Source organism: Pelodiscus sinensis, chromosome 1 (assembly GCF_049634645.1).
Source record: "Pelodiscus sinensis isolate JC-2024 chromosome 1, ASM4963464v1, whole genome shotgun sequence".
NCBI lineage: Eukaryota > Metazoa > Chordata > Testudines > Trionychidae > Pelodiscus > Pelodiscus sinensis.
In genome coordinates, this window is record NC_134711.1 from 38,543,991 (window position 1) to 38,564,192 (window position 20,202).

Consider the following 20,202-nt stretch of genomic DNA (forward strand, 5'->3'; position numbering starts at 1 on the left):
TCACGAGGCATAAGGAATCAGTCGGCAAAGGCTTCCCCAGCCAATAGATCCATGTCTAGACTGCCGTGCTGTGCCAGATCAGCTGATCGTCAGCACAGTGCGGTGGCCATTTTTATTTTAATGAAGCAGGGATTATTTAAATCCCTGATTCTTTGCTTATCCTGGGTAAACTATCTTATATGGCTCCATCAATGGAGCCATGTAGTCTAGACATATCCTATATTTTCTCATGGTAATCATACAATTAGCCTGTGTAACCACCCTGACTATATATCACATATGAGATTTGAATCTTTGTCCTATTATGAGCACAGCTGTATGCCATGAAGGAGAAAAAAACCCTAATCAGTTGTGATAATAAGAGAATTACCCAGTCTCTTCCAGTAGTTTGAGCACTCAATTGGGATGTGGGTGTCTCATGGTTCAAGTCCCTCTCCAACTGAGGGGGCAGAAGGCTTTGCTACCCTAACCATTGGAACTATGGGACATTCTGATGGGACTTCTTCACTACTTCTGACTGAAACTTTGAACTGTATGACTTGGGAACGCAGCAGTTAGAGCACTGAGCTGGGAGGCAGCATTCAGGCCCCTGCTCAACTGAGAGGAGGACTTATGAATCCCAAGGGGGCCTGATTGTGAATTTTAGGTGCCTACAATGACATATAGGCACCTAAGTCCTTTTATGAATCTAGCTTAGCAGTTATTTAGGTAGCCGGAGTTCAGTACCTTTCCCCCCTCAGTGTAGATCTAGCCTTAGAAAATGGTGTTTCGTCGTACTGCAGCACCATTTTCTTCTAAAAATGAATGAATGGAGGGCCCAGTACTGGAATGTTTGGTTACATTTTAGATAAGACTAATTATGATGAGACTCAGCAAATGTTTCTGTGGAATTCCATCTTCCATTATTAATAAAGAGGTGTGTATTTTGTGTTTGAGAATTTTTAAAAGACTCCATAATTATTAAGCTTGGTGGAGCCATTGTTACTTGTATGAAGTGTTATTGTTGTGTTGGTCTAAAGATATTAAAGAGACAAGGTAGGTGAGGTAATATCCTTGCCTCTACATTGTTGTGGTTTCTTTTAAAAATTGTCTTTAATCAACTTATCCTGGGCACTATTAATAAACCAGGTTCTTTCTTTCTTTCTTTCTTTCTTTCTTTCTTTCTTTCTTTCTTTCTTTCTTTCTTTCTTTCTTTCTTTCTTTCTTTCTTTCTTTCTTTCTTTCTTTCTTTCTTTCTTTCTTTCTTTCTTTCTTAATAAATAAGAAAGAAAGAAAGAAAGAATCTACTTTTAGATTATCTTAATTCAGAAACTCCTTGGTTATTTCTTTTCATATTTCATTAAAAAAGGACCTTAGTATGATGCCAAACCTAACAAGTTTGAGGCCAATATTTTTGTTTTTTGGTAACTATTAGAGAAAGGAGTTTCAACTTGAGGCTTATAATGGAAACTCAAGTTACAGCCACCTAAGTATAGCATGATTGCAGCTGCTCCATAATATACTTAAATATGACAGTTGTGAAACATGATTCAGTTTTTATTGAAATTTATAACCCTGGGTTGAACTTTTATGTTCATAGAAGTTGCAGCAGTGGTAACTGGAGGGCTAAGGAACTGTAGCACTATGATAAAATAGATCCAAATCAGTCATATTAATTCAATGCGCATTAAGCCCTGGAATAAAGAGAAAATGAAAGTGGCCATGAATCATTAACACTCTTTGAAATGTCCTGGTCTGTAAAATCTGCCAGAGTAAGGCCCTTAATCATAATGGAGATATAAATCTCTGACTTGAGTGTCTTTTTTCCTAGCTCAGGAATGGAGGAAGCAAGATGGGATTCAGTGATGTTTAAGTGATTATGTAAATAGTTATGAAAGCTGCAAAGTGCATGGATTGAATTAAAAATACAATTTACCAGATTTGATGATAGTTAGCTCTCTGACTTAATAACTGCATAGAAACTATAAATGCCCTCTAAAATATCAGATTTATTTTAGTACTATGACTCTCTTCTGTGCAACCCAGCTTCTCCTCTATTTTATTCTCATTCCGGCAGCATTTTTTATGGCTTCTGTACAAATTTTTGGAGTGAATATGCTGTTTCATGTTCAGTATTTCCCACCTAAGAAGTGAACACTATACTAATAAACTCAAGAGGAACATTCCTTTTGTGAGGCATCTGCAGGAGATACCTTTATCATTATGCCTTCACTCAATAGTTACAATTTATTTATGACAAGCACATTTCCATTATTTACAGTACTATGCAAAAGGAAAGATTCTGCTTACTCTCAGTGAGTAAATAGTAATTTATTCCATGAATAACTCCCTTGAAGAAAATAGACTACTGACAGCTAATCAATGGGAATAAGAGTGTCCCAGTGTGACCCATTGCAATTAAAACAACAGACAATGTATGTATAATGTGTTCAACTGAGTGTGTCTTGTTCACACTCAAAACATTGTATCAATCAGATACTGTGATGTCAAACTATTGTTTGGAGACATTTATTATGATTAGAAATAGCACATGCATCCTAGTGAGTTTCCTATTTATAGATCACTATTCTTCACAGCATTTAAACTGCTTATACGGTAAAATAGATGCATTTTTAATAGAAAGTTAGAGACTCTGATGAACACACCAACGATTATATCCTTGTTTATTATGATCAGTCCAATCCCATAGTGTCCAACACGCTAGCCACTAGCCATGTGTAGCTATTTGACCAGTTGAGTGTGGCTAGTTTGCTTGAATGATGTAGCTATTTGACAGGTTGAGTGTGGCTTGTTTGCTATGAACTGATTGGACATCACAGATCTAATCAATAGTTTAGTGTTTTAATGGCTGCAAATAAGAATGAACTCAGATAAATAGAGAAGGGGAGATCTTCTGAATTCCACACTAGAGAATAGAATGTGTCTTCAGGGAGTGAGGAGAACCTGGAAAAAATAATTACTTCGGTGATTAGACTTGAATTTCTATGGGTTCCTACGTGATTACCAAATGTGAACTTTTTAATGTAATGCCACATACAGTGTTAAAAACAATAAAAGCTATGTCACTAGAAGTACACCATGTTACTCAACTTCTGTATATACCACTAAGTAGAACTGGTCAAGAATTTTTCAACAAAACTTTTTCAATGTAAAATTATGATTTATCAGCATGAAAACTTTTTAAAGGAAAAGTTGGCTTTGATGAATTTTTCAACTTGAATTTTGTTTAGAAAATAATTTTTGAAATGGATAAAATATTTCATTTTGAAATTTTTTAAAGAGAAATTCTATTTTTCATTGCAATTTAAGCTAATTCTAGAATGAAAATAAAAATAAAAAAGTCAGAATAGAAATGAAGTTTCAAATGCATCCAAAGGAAACATTTTACTTGACTTGAATAGATTTTAATGTCTAGGTCAAATGTTTGTGATTTGAATCTTTTGTCTTGATCAGAATAGGGAAAATTTCAAAAAATATTCACAGGACAGGAAAAACATTTTCTGCCCTGCTCTCCTGTGAAGTTGCAGAAACAGGTACAATACTTAAAAAAAAAAAAGAAAGAAAGAAAGAAAAGAAAAGTTTCAGCAGATACAAGTTCATTACATCGAAGAACTACATCTATCTTGATTGATGGAGATTGATTGATGGAGAATACTCAGTCCTTTCACATCCTCCTGATTTTACTCTTCAAATATCTTGAATGTGTTGGCTGATGCTTACAAATGTCTTGATTTCATTGGAGAATGTAGATAATTTTCTGTACCTTGGACGTTATCTTTCATCCCAGGAAGATATTGATGTAGAAATCCAACATCATCTAAGCTGTGCCAGTGCAGCCTTTGCTCGTTTATGACACAGGATTTTTGAAGACTACGACATTTGAACATCAACCAAACTTCTTGTCTATCAAGCTGTCAGTCTCCCAACACTATTGTATGGGACTGAAACCTAAACAACCTACAGACATGACTTAAAGTCCTTGAGTTATCATCAATGCTGTGCCTGCAAGATCTTGAAGATCAAATGAAAACACAGGTGTGCACACATCAATGTTCTAGAATAGACAAAGACCACCAGCATCGAGACAATGATTATCCAGCAACAAATTTGCTGGATTGCTCACGTTGTTTGCATGCCAGACCATCGCCTCCCAAAACAGGTCCTGTTTTCTCAGCTGAAAGAAGGATACAGTAATGTGGGAGGACAATGGAAGCAATATAAGGACTTGCTAAAGGATAACTTAAAGAAGTGCACCACTAATGTTGTAACTTGGGAGACACTCACCCAGAATCACTCAAAATGGAGAGAAGTCCTAGGCAATGGCTCCCTGCATGTTTGCCCATCAACAAGGTGAAGAGGAGGCAAGGTGGAGGAGGAAGGGGACACTGGATTCTAGTCCTGGTCAACAGCTGTACCTGGAAACATCTTTCCTCACTGTATTAGAACTCGTGGTTCAAGGATCAACCTTGTCAGCCACCTGAGGGTCCACAGCTCTTATGGAAGATAATCATACTCGGCAACGCTTGAGCACCATCATCATTACTGCTGTTACTTCCACAATTTTCCTCTCAATGAGTCAGAAAAAACAAATTCAACCCTTAACATTGTTTCAGAACTATTTCTTATATAAAGGTCTCAGAGGGGTAGCCATATTCATCTGTAGCCAAATAACAAAAGCAACAACAACAACAAAACCAAACAACCCAAACCCACCTTTGTTGGTTTATAAGGGTTTTTTTGTATCTTATTTGGCTTCTTATTTGTGTGAAGGAGCTAGCACTTTATAGGCTGGTTGTGAATTTTCACGCGGCCAAAATACTAATTCTGTTACAATATATGTTGTTAGAAAACACACACATAATTGTCATCACCTTAATATATGAACAAACTTAATATGCTAGCCTACATATGTTATGTAATTTAGTTCAGGATATATTTATTGTCTTGTCTATATGAAGTTCAGTAGTCCTCCTGAGTTCTATGGGAATTTGGCCTGAATATACCATGCAAGATTACAAACTGTAAGCTTGTTAATGAAATAATTTAAAAAAATTCCATTGCAAGATGTATAATGTTGCATTCTTTCATTAAGGCTCTATTGTATGTAGAAAGATGTGCTGTAGACAAGTTCAAGCTATAACTGAAAATGTTAGAACTTGATATATATATGACAAAATAAAAATAATGCTTGATAATGATGACTCTTAAAGGTATGACTTTTTTGTGGGTGGTTTCCATATTCATGGCATTGACGATATGCACCATTTTGCAGCTATACATTAACATTTACTTTGGGAAGTGCAGCATAATCAAATTTTACAGCCAATTAAGTTGATGAGTCACTGTCATCTTTGTAAATTACTGTTTTAGATGTTGGAAAGTGCTACAATGAGAACTCCTGAAAATCTCAAGAAGAATGACCCACACATAAACCCGATTTCCAATTTTCTTTTTGCACTTAATTATGGAAAACCTTGATGTAAAATATTTGGTTTAAGAGCTGATTGCTAAAGGTCTTTAGCATCTTTGAAACAGAGTAATCCTGTTATGTCACTCTGCCACCTGTTAATTAAGAAAACTCATACAGTTCTACTAAAGCAATAAAACTGTTTCTAAATCTACGGTGGTAAAATTATTTATGACCACATAGTTATTAGGAATAAAAATGAAAAATTATTTCAAATAAGGGCTGTTTACATAAATATCATGTGCACTGGTGAGAATAATAATTTTCTGAATAATGAACATTTGTAACATAAGAGAGGAATTTGACTACCTATTTTTCTGAGATTGCTTATAAAAAAAGTTTGCTGTTTATGAATTTGTGCTATTGATTTAGTTACATGAATGTTTTCAAATTTAAATGTTTTATGCCCTAATTTTTATTTCTAGAACATGAATTTTACATGTGCAGGCTTGAGAATTTACAAGGAAGAACTTATAAACTTATCCATTCAGAAAACAGCTGCAGAGCCATGTGATTAATTCCTTCAGTCATTAAGTAACAGCCTGAAAAGTGTCTGATTGCTTATAGTTAATCCAAAACATGCCCAAAATGTATGTTATTTCAAATAATTTTATACATTTGAAGAAACTGCAATGTTCTTACTAAGGGTACGTCTAGACTACATGCCTCTGTCGCCAGAGGCATGTAGATTAGGCTACCCGGCATAGTAAAATGAAGCGGCGATTTAAATAATCGCCGCTTCATTTAAATTTACATGGCTGCCGCGCTGAGCCGACAAACAGCTGATCAGCTGTTTGTCGGCTCAGCGCGGCAGCCATGTAAATTTAAATGAAGCGGCGATTATTTAAATCGCCGCTTCATTTTACTATGCCGGGTAGCCTAATCTACATGCCTCTGGCGACAGAGGCATGTAGTCTAGACGTACCCTAATATTCCATTAGTGGAGAAAGAAGATAGTGAGTTGATTTTCAGCACTACTGAGTACCTACAATTCCCATTGAAGTCTATAGGACAAGTAGGCCCTCAATACCAATGATAGTCAAATTATAATTTTTTCCACAATTTTCTCAGTAGCCCATGGACCATGGGAAAATTGCATTGCAGGACCTTGTGATTCATTGGAATATAGACATGAAGATATAAACCTTGTCTATTTTAATCTTTGTTCACATGCTATACCTTTACAACTACCTTTAACGCAACCTTCTGTAAGAAATATTGTCTCTGGTGCATTCAAAGAATTTATCAGATAATGTGTGCATTCCTATGTTATTTTCCTAAGAGATGTCTCAGTAGCTGAAGTCCCCCATAACGAAGTTCTGTGTTTTGGATGATTTTGTTTGTGCTTGGTTAGGTGTGCTTTGCTCACCCTAAGTACCCATGTCTCAAGCTACTTCATGTGATTCATATGCAGCACTTATTTGGTCAGTATTTTTTTTCCTATGGAAAATGATGGGTTCATGACTAAAAAGAAGCAAATAAATTAAAATAAGATGCATGATTCTCAATTTGAGGAATAACTCAGTGTTAAATATAGGGAAAAGACCTCATAATAATAGCCATTTTTAAACACAGACACAGATGGCAGCAGAACTTGGCAAAAATTCACCTTCTTTTTTACATGTTTTAATATTGTTTATCAAACAATAGATATAGATACAAATCAAGGTATTTGCTAAAATTAATTTAAACCAGAATGGCAGACCACTGTAAAAGTGCCCTATCAATAACAGCAACCAGCTGTTCAATGGGAGTCAGTAAGCCAGGATGAGATATTATGGAAATGCAAATTTATATATATATTTTGTTCCTCTTGTAATTAATTTTTTCTCCTCCTTTCCATCCCAGAACTCAATCTATAGTTTATAAATCTGGCTTAGTGTATAATGATTAGAGGTAAAACCAGATGGCCATATTTTATCTTGTTTAATTTGTTCCACTGATGGATATCTGGGCCCTAATTTGATCTGTCAATTGATTCTAATTATTTATGATGTATTCTAGGAATATGCATGTGCTTTTGTGCACAAGCACAAAATAATCTAACTCTTCCCCTCCCCCCTCCTTTCTTTTCCATAGGTTTAGAAAGAATTGCAAGAGATTCAGCCTATGAGCAAGAAGGAAAGGTCCAATTTGTAATCGATGCTGTATATTCCATGGCCTATGCACTACACAGCATGCATAAAGATCTCTGTCCTGGATATATTGGTCTGTGTCCAAGGATGAGCACGATTGATGGTAAAGAGCTACTTAGTTATATCCGGGCTGTAAACTTCAATGGTAAGTTATAACCATTTTTTCTTCTTCCTAAATGCTTCAGAAGTGACAGGGTTTCTTCTATATATAGAACATTTTCAGGCACAGTGGAAAACACAGGATTAGAAGCAGTTCTCTTTTTAATCAGAAGTGTGAGTTTTTCCACCTGCTTTGAAATCCCATCGTAACATTAAGCTGCCGCTAAAAGAGACAGAAGTTTAAAAATAAGAATCTGTCAATCAGACTATTCTTTTGGAAAACTGCTATTACAGAAACACCTAGAGGACTCATGCAATCCTACTGACAAATTAAATTCCTATGATGGTACTTGTTTATGTATTCGCTAGGGAATGAATTGCAGAAAACACGTCCTTTTGCAAATTATTTTCTTTTAAAATCAGTTTAATGATTTTCCCACAATAATGAATAATTTGGAGGCTGCTTTGTATTTACATATTTAACATTTGATTAAATAATTGAAATCTATGCTGGGTACTGTTCTATTTCACTGTTTTAGACTCCATGATTTAGTTAAGTTTAAGCCATGCACGATGTTAAAAACAAATAAACAAACAAACAAACAAAAACCCACTACCATACCAACCAACACTGGAAAAAAATGCTGTGAATCTAATGTCTGCCTGCTGGGGGAAATATAGTTGCAATTGATTATGCCACTGTTAGAAGAGGTTGATAATAATATACTTAATTCATAGATATTAAATTGAAAAGAGCAGAACATACTTCATGGCAAAACAAAGTTACGGAAAATATATGTTTTTTCATGAAAGTTATAATTGCTGTTGATAACATCTGCCGTTATTTTCAGATGAACTGATACAATGTTTTTTTACTGAATCTCCCCCTCCCCTGCCCATACCATTTGGCTGTAATCCACATACCAGACATGCCTTCTAACTATACACAGAGTAGCACTGTCTATCACAATATACTCCAATGACCTCAGCTGCCAGCCTTTTATAAAACAGCACAAGGTCATTTTCAATTTAGTTTCCGAGTGGAAGCTGTTTTTGCTTCAGGTAATAAACCAGGCCATTTGGTTGATATGAACATTGTCCATAGTTTGCAATGTATCTATTCTTTCCTGAAAGGCTTTTCTTTTTTCATCCTATGAAATTCTCTTGGCGGGGGAATCCCTGTCTCATTCAAATGTGTTTGAATGATTCTTTAATGATTGTAAAGAAAACCTTGAGCAAAATAGGTAGCTGACAAACAGGGAATGTTATGATGACAAGGAATGCAGCATATTGTAAGGTTTGATGTGATGTTTCTTGTGCTTCCCATAAATATTCTTTAAATTATTAAGCCATAAAGAAAGTGATCCATTTTCATTTGCTTAGTGTAAAAGTTAAGCATAAAAGGATAAACTGTTCAGCTTATCCTCACTCTCACCCTAAAATTAATATACGGGTTGGACCTCACAAAACCGGGACACTCTGCTCTGGCAACATCCATGGTCTGCTGGTAGGATGTTTTTGGACCAGGGAGTTCTGACTGGGAGCCCTGTGTCAGGAGGGCTGGCAGCTGGGAGCCCTGCTGGAGTGGGAGCCTGGTTGGTCTGGCGGTAGCAGGGCTGGGACCAGGACCGGGATTGGGACCAGAGCCAGAGCCACAGTAGAACATCCAAGGCCAGAGATGTGGCAGCCACAGCAGCCCTGGCAGCAGGGCCAGGGCCAGGGCCAGGGCCAGGGCCAGGACATGGCAGCCCAAGTAGCAGATCAAGGGATGTGGTAGCTTGGGCTGCTGGGGTTGCCTTGCAAGAGAGGTGGGTCATGGCAGGCCAGCAGTGCGGGGAAGGGGAGCAGCTGGAGCAAACTTGGTCCGGCAAATTCCCTCCTTCAGGACTGGTCAGGTCTTGAGGGTGCTGGACCAGAAAGGTCCAAGTGGTATTTGATTAATAATACTTTTTGTGATATCTCTGGTCTGCTGTAACTGTTGTTGTAAACACAAGGGCTGTGTCTACATTGGCATCCCTTTCCAGAAAAGGGATGCTAATGAGACACATCGCAATTGCAAATCCGCGGGGGATTTAAATATCCCCCGCGGCATTTGCATTTACATGGCTGCCGCTTTTTTCCGGCTTGGGGATAAGCCGGAGAAAAGCGCCAGTCTAGACGTGATTCTCTGGAAAATAAATCTTTTTCTGGAGGATTTCTTATTCCTACTTGAAAGTTGATAAATATTTTAAAAAGGAAATGGCTGAAAAATGGTAAAGAAAAGGAATGGCACATATTTCTAGGGAAATTTTTCTAGCCTTTTATCTGAGAGGCAGTCATGGGAGAGCAGACATGTACCTTCCCCTTCAGACAAAATACAGCATATAAATGCGAAGGAAATAAGCCACAGAGTTGTGTTCCCATGATGATCCACGAGCATAAAAGGTGGTGCTTTAGTTACGTTCATAAAAATTGCCACAATTCTTGTGGTAAGTAATATATAAATGCCTGAAAGCAACATTAGGAAAACAAGGCAGAAAGTAAGAGACTGATCTTACAAGCTCTCCCATGCAGAGCTCTCACTGATTTCAGATGGTCCTTCATACTGGGAAGGCTGACTGAATCAGACCCTGAGTTACAAGAATGTAGCAATATTCAATATCCAGGGACAATGAAGATTTTACCAGCTAAGTTGATTTGTTTTGGCTGAGCCTCAGAGTAACCCTGCTTTGTTCTGTCCAGACTGTTTACACAGAGGTTGAGTCAATTTCTTCTATTACTTCCATGCAGCCATATTGATTTCAGTGGGAGTTCATGGGTGTAACTGCTATTAGTGTATTATCACACTGAGTCTTATAGATATGGCTTTGTTAAAATTGATTAAACATAATGAATGATATGAATAGCACCTCCACAGCACCCAGAAAGCTTTGATGTAAGGAATGTAACTTTATGTTAGCTGGAGATAATTGTTTCGCTTTTGAATGCAGGTAATCGATCTTGAAAGTGCTTGCTTTTATGCCTCTTGGTTTACTTATATTTATTTGCAAAGAAGATTTTTTCTCCTGAGGATTCATCCATGTAATATTCTGTGACACTTTCATGACAGCAGGGTCATCATAATCTCCAAAGTAGAGAGTATTGATGTAATTGATATGACATTAGTTTCTGCTTAGTTGAACTTCCACAAGCTACATTTTAAACCCAGAATATCACATCATTTTAAACCCAGAATATCACATAGCAGAATGTGATTATATTGGGGCTAACATTTTTACACTTGTAACGGGGACAAGGAAATTTGATGGATGGGTCAGCTTCTGCATATGAATCCACGTCAGTGACTTGTTCAACATTTTCCGAAGTGCAATGTGGGTTTTTATTGTTATTTTTATTGTTCCTGGGACACCTACCAGTAAAACAAAACAAGATAGATTGCAAACAAAATTAATTATTTTTTTCATATACATGTTTCAGAGGAGTATCCATGTTAGTCTGTTTTAGCAAAAACAGGGAGTCTTGTGGCACCTTAAAGACTAACACATTTATTTGGGCATAAGCTTTCATGGCCTGGAGCTCACTTAGTCAGATACATCTGTTGAATTGGGATCTAGCCCACAAAAGTTTATGCCCAAATAAATGTGTTAGTCTTTAAGGATCCAGAGGACTCCTCATTGTTTTTCATATATAATGGCAGTTTAGTAGTTAATTTGGTTTGATGGAGGAACCTTGAACAGCTGTATTTGTATAGAATTTTGTAGTGTCATCTGCAAACATAGTTTGTGTAAGCTGGGGAAATCCTAAGAGCCTTGTTTTATCTTCAGGCCAAAACTATTGCAGTGTTCCCAACTTTGGTGAATTTTTTGACTAGTGAATTCTGGAGGGTTCTGGAACCTGCGTCATGGTGCCACGAAAAGCTCCAGCCCTTTTAGGAAGAAATGAAGGCTCACAATCCCACCTGACCCTTTAGGCTGAAAAGTCCAAATTCCAGCCCAAACTGGAACATCCACACAGCAATTTTTAGCACACTAGGTTGAGCCCTGAACGTGTGAGTCTATGCATACATTTGGGAAGGCACTAATACAGCTCCAACTTATACAATATATCCCCAGGGTCCTCTCCAGGGTTATTGTAGCCCATTCACTAGCAGTATTTATCTTGTAAAAAACATGCTGCAATAAAAGGTGGAACCAAACAAGATAAGCGGAAGCAGACACTATCTGTACCTATGACTTTTGTCCTCATAAATTGATGGGTCCTTTCCAATGACTTCTTTAAGAGCCAAACTTGGAAGTTCTCATTGTTTGTGATTATTACAGGTCCTCATGTCAAATCCCCACAGAGAAACAATTAACAGAAAACTCTGTAAGGAGAACCTCCTAAAGGCTACCTGAGCCTCTTAACTTGTCCCCACCTATATAAATTTTTCCTCTACAGAGTAAAAAACCCAGTCCAGTTTTTGATGGAAAAGTAAAATTTCAAATACTGTTCTTGCCACAGTTTCTGCTCCAAAGTAAATAATATATTTTGAAATGGTTTTTCTTTATTTTTTTAAAGGGTTGGCCTTTATTTGAATGCATTCTACTCTTAATTAGGCACGTAAATGACAAATGACAAAACAAATAAAACCCAACAACCCTAGTTAAAACAGAATTAAGATTGCCTGGTGGCAGCTTGTGCCCATAAGTGGTTGTTAAATTTTGCAAAAGTGGTAATTTATCAGGGGTGTAGGCTCAGTATTTGGGCATAGAGCATGTGCAGGTAGCACCTGTCTATTACTGTGAAAAGGCAGAGTGTGACTATATATATGTTGTGGATGTTTCGGGAAATCATTCCAGGGCTATGTCTACACTGCACAGATATTTCAGAATAAATTATTCTGGAATAGTTATTCCAAAATAGCTTACTTTGTCTACACTACAGGGAAGCCTCAAAATTAATCTGAGGCAGGCTTCCCTAATGTCGACATGCTATCTCGATTTAGAGCTCCAGGATAAGTATTTTGGAATAGGTGTTATTCTTCATAGAATAAGATTTACAGAAGTTGGAATAAGCTGCCCATTATTTCGAAATTATTTTGAAATAACGGAATTACTTTGTAGACACTTGCATAGTTATTCTGGAATAACTTTGCTGTGTAGACACGCCCAAGAAGGGCAGAATTTAAGTTGCATGGGAGTTTACCCTATGTATTTCCTGAGTTCAGAATTTTGAGGTTTGCATAACTCAGAGCTCTGCAATGCCACAGGATATCACCAGACAGCTTTAACTCTGTGTTGATGGAGGCTTTTTCCATTTTAATTTCCTATTTTTTTTAAACAAGAAGTTTATTGGTAGAAGTTAGTGGCCATCTAGGCAGTTATTCTTTAAGTTTATACATAACTTACTGTGCACATACTGTGACTTAGTAATGATCAACAGACCTAGCTTTCGTATAGTGCTTTCCATTAGTAGATAATGTTACATCATTATCCCCATTCTATGGATAGGAAACTGAAGCAAAGAGAAGTGAAGTCACTTGGCCAAAGTCACCCAGCAGGTCAGTGGTAGAGCTAGGAATAGTTCTATTCTTGTCATTTTTTCATTAGGCCACATGGTTGCAATATTATTCCTAAATGCCCTTTCCTCTTCTTGTATATTTTGTTATAATGCAATGAGGCTAATTGTCATGCTTTCATGTGTTTCCAATGTGTAGATGCTAACAGGGCAGCTGAGCGAAATCTCATCTGTGATTTTAGTCCCAAAATCTTTACAATGTTATTACTATTTGATTACAGTAGATTTAAGCATGTAAGAAAATACTGGTGTGTCAGTGTCCTCCTTTGGCTACCGTCCCACGACAACAAAATCTCCCATCAATATTTTTGGCTCTCCCTCCTCTTTCTGTCCCATAATCCATTAGCTGGCCTTATAGCAGCCACATGCAAGAAGTTGCTCTTTGTTATCTCCTGCTCTCTGGTGCTACATACCTATATGCCAGGAGCAGCTTATTGGAGGCTCATAGGCTTTCTTGGTTCTGGAGACTGACCGTATGGTCTCCCTGTCTCCTACTACCCACCAACAACTTGGACTCCTGCTCCTTCCTCAGCCAGGATTCCCAGCCACATCCCAGGTCGAGCTAATCTGCCTCTTCTCCTAACTGGGCTCTTTTCTACATTATGACCAGCTGCTCATCCTACACATGTTCAAAGTGTATCCTAACCATTCATTTTCACATGTTTAAATTTCAGTTGGCTTCAGCTGCCCACCACCAAAATCTAGAGTTTCAGACAAGGAGAAGGGCTCAGAGACCTGCTGAGAGACAGAACTCCCCAGATCTTCAGCTCATGTAGAGGGACAGGTAGAGGAATTCAGACACCTGAAGAAGAGCAGCGTCTCCCAAATCCTAGAACACAGCATGCCAGGACAGGGCTTCAGACCGCCTGTGGAGGAATAGTGTTCCCCCAGAACACAACACATACCTGGATGAGATTCATGGCTGTTGCTTACATAAGAATCTTAACTTTAGGGTTATTTATTTTGTTTTTTAAGTTTCTTAGCCATTATGGTTGCAGAGAAATGTCAGAAAGTATGAGTGGCATGTAAACTGAAAGCACAAAAACCAGAGGGCAAATAAAAAAGGACTCTCTATTTATTAATATTTTAAATCTCATTGGGGTTTTTTGGGTTTGTGTGTGTCTGACTTTATTTTTGAGTGCTTGGGACAGACAATTCTGTTCCAGCCTTTCCTTTTCACTGTGTAAGAACATGGTGGTATTATTATAATTATTAGCTTATAATACAGAAGCCTGATGTTCAGCTTTTTTGTCCTTCTGTGCTAAATTGGAAAAGGAATAATTAGATCTCTTAAAACCTTATTGGGAATATGGCAGCAGGTGATTCCAGATAAACTCAGTTCTGACATGCTAATTATTTTAATGGAATTAATCCAGCTGATTATACAACAGGCTAATATTGTTCAGTGGTCTGAATCCCTCTTGCTGATTTTATGCAATGTATGGCTGTAAGTTCATACAGCAGGCATAGATTGGAAACATTTTGTGATTCTTAGATACCTAATGAATTAAGATGGCTAGAACAATATGTTCTGATAGAGGACTACAGCATAAAACATTAAATTAACTCTTAAAGATAAATATGAGAAGCAACATTAATTATATGCAGAATAATTATCCGTCTATCTATCTAACTAAATATTCCATGTGATATTTCATGCAATGGAGGAACAGTGTCACCTCTCTCAGCAGCTGCTTAATTTTTGATGCATAAAGGAGAAATGAGAGATTGAGCATGCAAAACCTGAAATATCTCCCACAGTCATTACTGGGGATGCAGACAGGTTAAAATATGTTGCCCCTATACTATCAGCATTTTGAAGATTGTGATTCAAACATTAATCGCATCAAATCTGGAGAGAAGATTTTTTGAGCATGAAAGAAATGTATCCATAAAAACATCTTTTTCTGTCTCTTGTTTCTTAGGTAAATGTTTAAAGTATCTTATTCAGTAGGGCACAATTCTCTGAGGTGCTAAGCACTTTACAGATGTTGAACATCCTTCATGCTGTGATGGAGTCCTCAAGATGTTTCAGAACTTATTGTTAGCCAAGCACCTGAGTGATAGATTAAGTTGGAAGAATCCTTTCAAACAATCAGCTCTGATCCCATGAGTCAAGCAAGCAGAGATGATGCAGTATGTTACCTTTTCCATAATTATCTAAATACTAACTTAAGAATTACCATACTTAATTAGACCAATAGTCCATATAGTCCAGTATCCTCTCTCCTGACAGTAGCCAATGCCAGATGATTCAGAGGCAATGACCTGAACATAAAATCATAAAGTGATCCATCCCCTGTCATGCATTCCCATCTTCTGGCAGAGGCTGGGGACACTTTAGAGCATGGTTTTGCATTGCTGCCCATTCAGGCAAATAGATATTGATGGACCAATTATCAGTGAACTTACTAGCTTTTTTGAACCCTGCTGTGATCTTGGCCTTCACAATGTCCTCTGGCAGAATTCCTGAGGTTGATTGTGTGTTGTGTGAAGAAATACTTCCCTTTGTTTTATATCTGCTGCCTATTAATTTCATTTGGTGACCCTTTTTTTCTAGTGTTATCAGAAGGAGTAAATAACATTACCTTATTTACTTTTTTCACACCAGTCATGAATTTAAAGAACTCTATCATATCTTCTGTCTGTTATATTCCCATTTGGGAAGACAACACTTACTCAAGACAGTAAGGCAGTCACAAGAGGAATGTACATTTTCAATATCTGTATTTCCTTATGTGACAGAGTAATAAGTGCCTTTTCATTATCTTAAAAATCTCCCTCACTTATGCATTAAAATAGTGATATGCGTGTTAGAGAGAAGAGAAATCACAATAAAAATGAATGAGGATTTTAGCTAAGAACATAAAGTAATAGAAATAAACCTTCATTTATAGGTCATTTATATAAAATGTTAGGGTGTGTCTACACTGCACCCTTATCTCCAAATAATTTACGCAATTTGCACTATACAAATTGCATAGCTTATTTGGAGGTCATTTTGAAATTTGGCACTGTCTACACAGCGCTATTCCAAATGAGGGAAGAGGGTTACAGGAATGCCAGAATAGCACTCCTGTTATTTAGAAATCAATTATGAAATAACTGTCATGTTTAAAGACATGGAATAGCTACTTCAGAATACTTCTGGTTTTCTGAAATAGCTCTGCAGTGTAGATTTAGCCTTAGGGTATGTCTACACTACCACCCTAGTTCGAACTAGGGTGGTAATGTAGGCATACCGCACTTGCAAATGAAGCCCGGGATTTGAATTTCCCGGGCTTCATTTGCATAAGCCGGCTGGCGCCATTTTTAAATGCCGGCTCGTTCGAACCCCGTGCCGCGCAGCTACACGCGGCACGGGCTAGATAGTTCGAACTAGCAAGTCATTCTGCACTATCTGTACGCTTCATTCCACAAGGTGTACAGATAGTGTGGAATGGCTTGCTAGTTCGAACTATCTAGCCCGTGCCGCGTATAGCCGCGCGGCATGGGGTTCGAACGAGCCGGCATTTAAAAATGGCGCCGGCCGGCTTATGCAAATGAAGCCCGGGAAATTCAAATCCCGGGCTTCATTTGCAAGTGCGGTATGCCTACATTACCCTGCTAGTTCGAACTAGCGGGGTAGTGTAGACATACCCCAACTGATTAACTCAGAGGTGACTACTTCAATAAGAATGATAGCCATCCTTCAAGGAGGTTTTCTTCCGAAGAGGAAAATTGCAGCTTCTCAATATTAAAGTGAATGACAGAGAAATCAGTGGACTTAATTCTCTTGAGCAACAATTACAGAGGGGACTAGAATAAATATATAATTAATAGACATTGCCTATATTATTGGATATTATTTAAGTTTTACTGCGCTAATAGATTTAAGTTTTTATTAGAAGTAAACTAAGTTTCAGGCTAGTAATCAAAGCAATGTTGAGCTTGACAGCAAGATAGAAATGTATTAGATCTGTATTTTTCTATTTCAGAAAAATATTTATTCATGTAATTTTGGTTTACCCAAAACAAGTCATGACTTTGACACACATTTGTTAAATAGTTTTTGCCTCTTTATTTTTTTGGGTGGGGCTAGATTTACAAGAGTATATCTAAAAAGGGAAGAAGAATCTGTGGCCGCCCCATGCTAGCTGACTCAGGTTTGTAGGACTTTTTCATTGCTGTGTAGACTTCTGGCTTGTAGGAGGATCCTCTAAGGCAGGCATGTCCAAAGTCCGGCCCGCGGGCCAATTGCGGCCCGTGTTCCGGTTTAATACGGCCCCCCAGGTAATTTGGCAATATCTATCTTTTATGGCCCCCAACGAATCCATATGTATTGAGATGAATACATTGTAAAATCTCAGTTAATGTCAGTTGGTCTAAATCAGTTATAAATATATTTGGACACAACATGTATACTTGGTGTTATGTTCCTGTTCATATTTTTTTAACTTAAAAGTTGACAGACAACCTTTATTACCAATAATATGTAATGTACTTTACAATGTTCCTGACATATATTTCAGCTTCCTGGATTTTTTTTTTCATCTGGCCTTCAGATATGAAAGGCAGAGTGATTTAACACCTGTTTAGATTTGTCATCCATGTGATGAAATGAAAAGTATGCTGTGTGCAATAAACTTTGCATAAAATAGTTAATTTGCATTTAATTTTAATGGTTCAAAGAATGTCAGGCAAAATGGTCGGCCCTCACGCATGTTCACTTCATCAAATCTGGCCCTCGTGGAAAAAAGTTTGGACACCCCTGCTCTAAGGTGAAAGGGTTCCTATACTTGGGATCCAGCTAAAGACTGGTAGTCTGCACCGGGATGGCCAATCTGTTAGGGTATGTCTACACTACAAAGTTAGTTCGAACTAACGGATGTTAGGAAAACTCTTCTCCTCTCCCCCAGCCCCGGGCCCTTAAAGGGGTAGACTCTGGCCAGACGGCACTGGAGTCAGACAGCCCTGCCAGCAGTCTCTGCCCCTGAGCCAGTGGCCCCACAATGAGCCAGGTAGCCAGTGGCAGTGAGCCGTCCCCTGCCCAGTCCCCGAGCACCCAGGGGCCAGCCAGGGGCCATAGACGGCGCGCGGCCTCCTGGTCTAGTGCGGAGGTCATGGACCTCATTGAGGTTTGGGGGCAGGCCCCCAACGTCCATGATCTCCACACTAGGAGGAGGAATGTGGCCGTCTACGGCCACATAGCAGCCACCATGGCCAGCAGGGGACACAGGCGCACGCAAGAGCAGGTGCGAATTAAGTTGAAGCAGCTGCAGCAGAGGTACGCCAGGGCCACAAGGGGCGGCGCCGCTGCAGGGGCTGCCACCTGCCCCTACTTCGCTGCTCTCCACCAACTCTTGGGGGGCAGGGCGGTCCGTGCCAGCCCGGGGGACAGCGAGCTGGGACCAGAGGGCCCTGACCTGGGTGCACTGGAGGGGCCACCGCTAGCTGTTCCAGCAGGGTCGTCCAGGGAGACCATACCGGGTAAGTAGTTTGAATTAAGTAGTCCGGGGGGGGGGGGGAGTGGGAGGGAGACCAGAGACTGAGCGCGTGGGCCATGCCTTCCACGGATCACGCAGACACCTGTGCACGTGCGAGCACGTGCCATGCCACCCTTGGGCAGGTGGCTCCAGTTGCATGACACCCAGGGGCCATTGCCCAATGGACACATGCTTGTGCAAAGAGACGTGACATGCTCCCGATCCCGGGGTGGGACCCATCAGGATGCTTTCCCTTCACATGTCCCCTCTACACGGAGGCAGGGGACATCTCCCCCTCCCCCCCCCCCCCCCGCCGCCCCAGCCACACTATACAAGGCACAGGGACATGGGTGCGGTCTTGGGGCAGCTCCCAGTCCCGGGGAGAGCCAGACATCCTGACCATGGCCTCTGTACAAGCACAGCGGCTATGACGGTGCAGGACATGGTCACCCTCACGTTGCGGAGTTGGGGAGGGGGCTGGGCATCATCCTTTGTGTCCCCAGGGAGAACTGACCACTTCTCTTCTTTCTCTACAGCTGCACTAGCTGCTCGTGCAGGGAGCACCACCCCACCCGGGACATGCTCCCGCACCCGCAGCCTGCTCCGGACCGCCAGCATGGAGCAGGAGTACCGGGAGCAGCACTTGGGGGCCCTGCGAGCCGTGCACCGCACACTACAGGCCTGGATGCGGGAAGACCTGCAGGTACGCCACGAGCTGCTGGCTGAGGTCCGAGGGCTGAGCACCAACCTGCAGCTCCTGCTGCAGAGCATGGTGCCCCGTGCTGGTCCTGCACCTGCTGCCCCCCCCAACTGCTGTCCTTCCTCCCACTACTGCCCCCCCTCCCACCTCTTCCTCCTCAACCCCCACAACCTCTTCCTCAATGTCCACACCCCCCACCTCAACCTCCGCACCCTCCACCCCATCCCCCCGGGGACGCCGAGGCCCCCTCCCTCGCTGTGCTGGGAGGCGGTTGGCCCGGTGAGACCCCCACCCCTGAGCCTTCAGTTTCCCCACCCCCTCCTTTCCCTTGCTTCCCCCTTTCAGCTCCCTCCTCCCAGTTTTCCCCCTCCCCTCTCCCACCCTCTCTCTTCCCCTCTCCCACCTCCTTATCCCAGTTTCCCTGAGTTTTGTTAAATAAAGAGAGTTTCTAGTTTTGTCCACACGTTATCTTTATTTTGTACATCAAGAAGAGGGGCTAGGGAAGGGTAAGTGGAAGGAGGTGAGGGAGGAATGGGGCACAAGCCCCCAATGGGGAGGACTGGGCTGGCTCTGCGGGCTTCTGGGGGTGGAAGCTCTCCTGCAGCCCCCCAATTACCCCTCACCCCAGATGGCAGCCTGCGGCAAGTGCAGCCGGGCTGATGGCCGAGTGGTGTGATGTGCCCAGTGTGGGTAGTCCGGGCACTCCAAGCCAGGACTGCTTTGCAAGCGGTGCACCCCTGAGAACTGTGTGTCCGGGGTGGGGGTCGGGTCCCTTTAAGCGCAGCCCTGGGCTAGCCTGAG

General features: G+C 40.3%; 1 protein-coding gene across 6 annotated transcripts in view; it reads left to right on the forward strand.

The window, feature by feature from the left end:
• The window catches only part of GRM8 (glutamate metabotropic receptor 8), a 570,836-nt gene that overhangs the window by 371,053 nt on the left and 179,581 nt on the right, over positions 1-20,202 (forward strand). For all 6 annotated transcript variants that reach the window (XM_075928371.1, XM_014573390.3, XM_014573388.3 and 3 more), the window contains one exon: positions 7,547-7,747. In XM_075928371.1, the coding sequence (XP_075784486.1) occupies positions 7,547-7,747 (201 nt within the window). The remainder of the gene's footprint in view (positions 1-7,546; positions 7,748-20,202) is intronic.